Here is a 6,945-nt window from a genome sequence, read left to right as displayed (position 1 = left end):
ATGTTTGTAAAATTGTTGATATTATGATTGAATACATGCTGGATAAAAATTTTGAAATGTGTTTAAATTTTATTTGTTATTTGTACGATATATAATCATACCTTGTAACCATGTACATACATGAAATAAAAATCTGTGTGACATCAAGACAACTGGTCATTATTTTATGAAGAGTGGCAGAGCTAATGAAAAATTTTTACTATAATCCTTCAAGTCCCGGAGCTTTTGGTGGTAAGGACAGAATAAAACAGGCTGTGTTACATGAATACAACGTCAAATTAAATGATAAGGATGTGAGTGAATGGCTGGCCAGTCAGGATGTATACACGTTACACAAGACTGCCCCGATAAATTATAAACGGAACCGTGTAGTTGTATACGGTAAGGACCAACAATTCCAAGCTGATTTGGTCGATATGTCTGCATACTCAAAAGAGAACGATAATATTAAATTTATTCTTACAGTTATTGATTTATTCAGCAAGTACTCATGGACTCGTGCATTGAAAAATAAGACGGGTCCAGAAGTGACTAAAGCTTTCGAATCTATCCTGAAAGAAGGACGCGTACCGGTAAAGCTGCAAACAGATAAGGGGACAGAGTTTTTCAATAAACATTTTCAACTGCTGATGAAAAAATACGGCATACATCATTTTGCCACAGCATCCGATTTAAAAGCGTGTGTAGTCGAGAGGTTTAATAGAACTCTAAAAGGTCGAATGTGGAGGTTTTTTGGAGGTCTGTAAATTCCAAACGCTACTGTGATATACTGCAAGACCTGACAGAGGGTTATAATTGCAGTTATCACAAATCCATCAAAATGCGTCCGCTGGACGTTCATAAAGAAAATGAGACGATAGTGTTTAATAATTTATACGGAAAAATGCGTAAAGAGACACCCGTCTTTAAATACGCTGTAGGGGATGTTGTGAGAGTCTCTAAAGTCCGAGGTATATTTACTAAGGCCTATGAGCAGAATTATACAGAGGAATACTTCACCATTACCACATGCATTCCACGTATCCCTCCCGTATACCGGTTACAAGACTACGACGGTGAAATTATCGATGGTTGTTTTTAAGAGGAAGAACTACAAAAAATTATTGTCAGTGATGATAAAACATTTAAGATTGAGAAGATTTTGCATAAACAAAAACGTGGAAAAGTCACGTACGTTCTAGTCAAATGGTGGGGTTGGCCCTCCAAATTTAACAGCTGGATAGCTGAAAAACAGGTGTGGCATCTGACGGGTCCGTTAAAGCCGTAGAGAATTCATGGCAGGTGTCATTACATAATCACCATGGCTGAGGAAGGATTCTACGTCACGCTTCCATGCAACGCATCGATGAACATCTACCCTAAAAACAATATATCTAATTACAGAACTAGAATGGCTAGAAGTATAAATTTAAAAGGACTGTGGGAGCTGGCATTGGTCGAATTTGAATATCCATTGACATGGTATACATTTAATGAGGATGACGCTGTTATTGTTTGCGATCAACGTCTACTACAGAATAACTACGAACTGCATGATGTAAGGGGTGATACGTTTCAGAATGCTCTAAAATTATCAACGAGTCGGAATACGTTAAAATGTGGGTATTTTGAGGATGTCCCCATTTTGCTCAGGGATATAAATGTCTCTCTCCCCCAGAGGGTGCGTCTCGCCTACGACCGTATAAAGAATAAGGTATTTCTGAAAGCACCTCAAGGGACTTCGCTGACATTTTATGGCAAGCTAGCGATTATCCTAGGTTTAAAACCAGGGATTTCTATAGAAACTGTAAACAGTTCGGATGAACATCAAGACACACACATCACATATGCTCCATTCCAGGCTGATATAAGAGCCGGTTTCTACACACTATATGTATACACGGACATAATCGACTATCAATCAGTTGGTGATGCCTATGTACCTTTATTAGCAACTGTATATATAGATGGTGAAACCAACAAAACAGTCAGTTTTTTTAAAGCTCATTACGTACGTGTTAATAAGAGCTGCATCACAGAAATCTCTGTTGATGTAAAAGACGATTTAAAGGTTGTTACCAAACTACATTTTAGACCTGTGAAACATCAACCATTTTAAAATGGCTTATCTCACCCCGTACAAGGCGGATCCCGAACGCTACATATCATACTACCGTACCGGGCTGGCCGGTAACGGTCTTCCGGGCTACGCAGGGGGCGGAGTTATGTACGGGTCCGGTTTTGCTTCAGGGATCGGTGGACTTTTTAAAGGCCTTTTTCGAGTGGCTCTGCCTTTTTTTAGAAGGGGATTCAGTATAGCAAAACCACATCTAAAGTCAGCCGCTAAAAACATAATTACTGATGTTGTCACCAGCGTTCTAACAAAGTCTTATAATAATAATGATGAAAATGGACAGGAAGGCCATGGCATGATGGTGATGTCATGTAAACCTCCAGGTGCCCGTATGAGAAGAGGGCGTGTCCTTGCTGTAAAGAAGACTAGACGCTCTAGCAAAACACGCTCAGTTACAAAAAGCAAGCGAAGAGCTAGCACGAAACGGGTGAAAAGATCTACAAATTTAAAAAGATGGGGTATCACTATTTTCTAAAACATGTCTCTGTTACACTGTATGTCTGACGAGTGCATTAAATCAGAGCTGGATCTGTTTACGCTCCCTTTGACACAGACAGCTATTGAAAAAAATACGTATGTGGAGATAAGCCCTGTGTCAGCTTTAAAAGATGCGTCTCCCATCGAATTCTTTATAGCAGGGACTGGTGAAGATTACACGGATCTGAATAACACTCTGCTATATACACGCATCATACACGCTCCTGATGGAGCTCCGACAGGGTTAATTAATTATCCAGGATCGACGATATTCTCTCAGGTCGACGTCTCTTTAGGCGACCGTCTAGTACGGTGGCCCAGTAGTGCACAACACAACGAAATTCAAAAAGCAAACATAAGTTCACAACACAACGGAAACAAGCCACAACACAACGCAAAAAAGCCGCAACACAACGGAAACAAGCCACAACACAACGAAATAGCCACAACACAACGAAATAGCCACAACACAACGAAATAGCCAGAACACAACGGAATAGCCACAACACAACGGAAATGCTCCCGACCACTAGGGGGACAGGTGGTCTCCGGAAACGGTAAATTGCTCTCAATCTCCCATGCGTTATCGCTGGCTGTCTGGATGCTTCACGCGCACAGACACACACGAAGAATGTGAATGTAAGTACAAACAAGTACATATTAAAATGTATGTTTAATTTTAGTGTTGTTAAACACTTTAACACAATATTTGTCCTGTGCAGTAGATAGATAATTACTGTTTACTTGCCAAGAAGGTAGTCACTGTGATTTTGCGTTGAGATTTTATTTCAAAAGATTATTGTTAGTCTGAACGCCGTTTTAACAGGCTGCTTCTTCCCTGAAGTTAGTAACGTAATTTTTTACAGATCACAATGTATTGTCCATTTTGTGGCGCTACACTGGAAAGCTGTCCTGCTTTTTGCAGTGCATGTGGTAAAAGCATTAAATTTCTAAAAGATAAAGTTCCTGCTGAAAATGAGGCAAACACGAGTGCAGGTAGGCAACAATACTGCTTGGTGAACTGTCGAGTATAATTTGAGAGATTTCTATGTGACAATGTGTTTGAAGCAGGGAAATCAGAGAGAAGTCCAGTTGTGGAATTGAGAAAATAAAGATATCAACTATTTTCAAAAACATGATTATCTTTAAATCTGTCAGTTTTACTTTCATTGAAAAAAAATAGTTTTTATAAATCAGTTTGTGACACTTAACTTTTTTTTTCATTCTTTTCATGTGTAGATTTATGTTGGAGTTATGTGGAGACATGGTGGTGTTCTAAAGCCTATCAGAGGGAAGACCCTGCCTCTTGATGTTCAACCTAATTGGTCATCTGAGCAAATTTTAATTGCAGCTGAAAAGAAAGTAAGAGATTTTAATCAGGATATGGAAGAGGGCCCCTATGTATTGCTGTACCCAGATGGTTCAGAGGTGAAAAACATTCCAGGAACAAACACCCCTTTCAAACTACACCTGTACAAAGAAGCAATTGGAAAGGCTTATCAAAGAATAACACTGTTTATAAGCACATTTCAAGACTTTTTAGCCAATGGTAAGCATATTTAATTTAATGAAAATCTTACAAAGACATAATGTATAAAACACTATTTACACGAATTGGTTTAAATCAAAGTGAATTTATTACTTTCATTGTTGTTTGAAGACTGCTCTGGGGATTCTTCTAGTGAAGACAGTGAAGTGCAAGTAAAGTCTACATCTCACAGTCCGCATTATGAGAGTGACACTTTGGTGGGTGCATTTAATTGCATGTCTCCTTACATAACATTTAATTTTAACTCATTTTAACAAGTGGCTTTTTTTCTTCTTTTTTTTTTTTTTACAGATATGGGATGATCCAGATGAAGCAAGCACACCAAATGCAGGAAGCACATCAAACAGGCATTAGCATAGTTAACAAGACATAATTTGGAGGTTAGGAGTGGAGTTGTTCAAATTAATTCACAGTAGTTGTTTTTCAGACCCCCTGATCTCTCTCTGCCTTTTTTTGGACCAAGTAAGTTCATAATTGTTCATACCTTGCAAAGTTACTTTGTTACAACAAATGAAAATGTTTATTTTGTCTTTATAATGGTCAGTTATAATGTTATTTTAATAATTGTTATATTTCTGACAAATCTAGGAAGCAGGAAAAAATGGAACAAATATCCAAGAACACAGACATGGCCAACAAAAGTGCTACACGTAAACTGCTTCTATTACCTCAAAAAGAGTTTAAAAAAATAAATGAATTGCTTTACAAGTAGCCTACAATTACTTTTGTATGTCAATGGATGTAAATTCCTGTTAATCTGTCTTTTTACAGCAATTACACACGTCTCTATGCCCCAATAATAATCGAAAGTGACTCGGAAGCGTCCGATGATAGCAGACAACATGTTCAATAAGAAAGGTACTTAATTTATTAATTACTCCCGTCTCAATATCATGTTCCTAAATGTATTGACTTTTTTATGTCATTATTATTTTGCTTAGCTTAATCAAAACCTCTTTATTTATTACAGCACAGATGTATTAACTTCTGCAGACATTGTGTCAGATCTCTCATTGAAGATAATAAAAACATCTTGCAGCAGATTCAACATAAATAGAGCCGATGTTTGGGATGGAGCAATTCGTGGATTCGGACGTGCATCATACAACCCATCACACGACATGCTTGTTAAATTCACAGATGACGAAGGCACAACTGAAGATGCAGTGGACACAGGTGGTCCCAAACGTGAGTTTCTAACACTCCTAATGGACTGTTTAAGGACACGGAGAATCTTTGATGGTCCAGCAAATAGGAGATTTCTCACCTTTAACAGTGCAGGTAAATTATTTACTTAAATCTACTTTTTATCTGCCCTGGTCATAATTGTCTTGTTTTATACTAACTGGACAAAAACAATTTACTATAGCTGCCAGAGAAGATGAATACTTTCTTGCGGGGCAGATGATTGCAGTTTCCATTGTTCACGGTGGTCCAGGTCCTCGCTTCCTCTCAGATATGCTATACAATCACCTCACTGGAAGGACTGACATTAATGGAACAGTTGAAGATATAACAGATGAGACCATGAAGGCAGCTTTACTTGAGGTGCATTAAATTTGTATTTAAGCTCATTTTAAGATTTTTTTGTGTGTGTGTGTGTGTGTAATAATGGTTTAAGGATTAATAGTTACAATATTTTTTTTGTATTTGCTTTAAGAAAAATGTATTCGAATTGAATTGCTCCTTTTGAATGTGTCCTATCTACCAGATATCTAGTGCAGCATCTTTGGATGAATTAAACATGCTTATGGATAAGTATGCCAGCTTGCTGCAGACTGCTGGATGTTTCGATTACCCACAAAGTGTAGAAGGCAAAGAAAACATTGTTGAGGATTTCATACAGTGGTATATAATTTACAGAAACCAATACTCCGTACAAAGGTAAGTTGGTTCCTAATTTGAGAGCATATTATCATTATTCATATCATTATTATTATCATTACTTTGTTTTGCTTCCAGATTTAGCGACGGTCTTTCCACCCTGGATGTCATCCATGCCCTGGAACAACATCCAAGTGTATTCAGACCCTACATGTGCTACAGTGTTGAGAAACTAACACCTGAATCACTGGAGGCTGTCTTCAAGGCTCAGCTCAGTGAAGTTGGTAGCACCAGACGACAAGAAGAAACAAGGATTTTAGGATACTAGAGAGACTATCTGCTTGACACTGGAGGTAAAGGATTGAACATCATATTTTATTGTTGTTTTGTACATATTTCATAATATTCCATTGCTTTTTTTTGCTTTTTTTTTTTCAGAACAAGAAACTGGAATCTCCCTCCAGGACATCCTGATGTTTGCTACAGGACTGGATTCACTGCCTCCTTCAACAATTGAGCCTCAGCCCCAACTGACTTTTGAGAGGACTTCTAAATTTCCCATTGCCTGCACATGTGCCAATACAATCAAATTGCCATTGTCCAAAAGCTATGAAGAGTTCAAAAATGCAATGGACTTTGGTATCCAAAACTCAGCTGGTTTTGGATTGCACTGAGTAGAACAATGTAAAATGTTAAAGGGTTAGTTCAGCCAAACATGAAACTTCTGTCAGTAATTACTCACCCTCATGTTGTTCCAACCCCGTAAGACTTTCGTTCATCTTCGGAACACAAATTAAGATATTTTTGATTACATCTGAGAGCTGGATCACTCCTCCATAGGCTTCTAAGGTATTGAAACTTGCCGGCCCAGAAAAGTTATTAAAGACATCGTTAAAATAGTCCAAGTGACTACAGTGGCTCAACCTTAAGTTTATCAAGCGACGAGAATAATTTTTGTGCGCAAAAAACAAACAAAAATAAC

At 37.9% G+C, this 6,945-nt stretch overlaps 1 protein-coding gene across 1 annotated transcript; it reads left to right on the top strand.

The window, feature by feature from the left end:
• The first annotated feature begins 5,032 nt into the window (after window positions 1-5,032).
• On the top strand, window positions 5,033-6,671 carry LOC130070951 (G2/M phase-specific E3 ubiquitin-protein ligase-like). Its single transcript, XM_056235543.1, has 6 exons — window positions 5,033-5,044; window positions 5,081-5,420; window positions 5,509-5,687; window positions 5,851-6,023; window positions 6,102-6,316; window positions 6,402-6,671. Exons 1-5 carry the CDS (start codon window positions 5,033-5,035, stop codon window positions 6,289-6,291), a joined length of 894 nt encoding a protein of 297 aa, XP_056091518.1. The 3' UTR covers window positions 6,292-6,316; window positions 6,402-6,671.
• The last annotated feature ends 274 nt before the right edge of the window (window positions 6,672-6,945 follow it).

The sequence above is a fragment of the Rhinichthys klamathensis genome, unplaced genomic scaffold, assembly GCF_029890125.1.
Source record: "Rhinichthys klamathensis goyatoka isolate OS25496 unplaced genomic scaffold, OSU_Roscu_1.1 h1tg000018l_1, whole genome shotgun sequence".
Taxonomy (NCBI): Eukaryota; Metazoa; Chordata; class Actinopteri; order Cypriniformes; family Leuciscidae; genus Rhinichthys; species Rhinichthys klamathensis.
The sequence above is the reverse complement of the archived record's forward strand: the minus strand, read 5'-3'. Positions and strand labels throughout refer to the sequence as shown.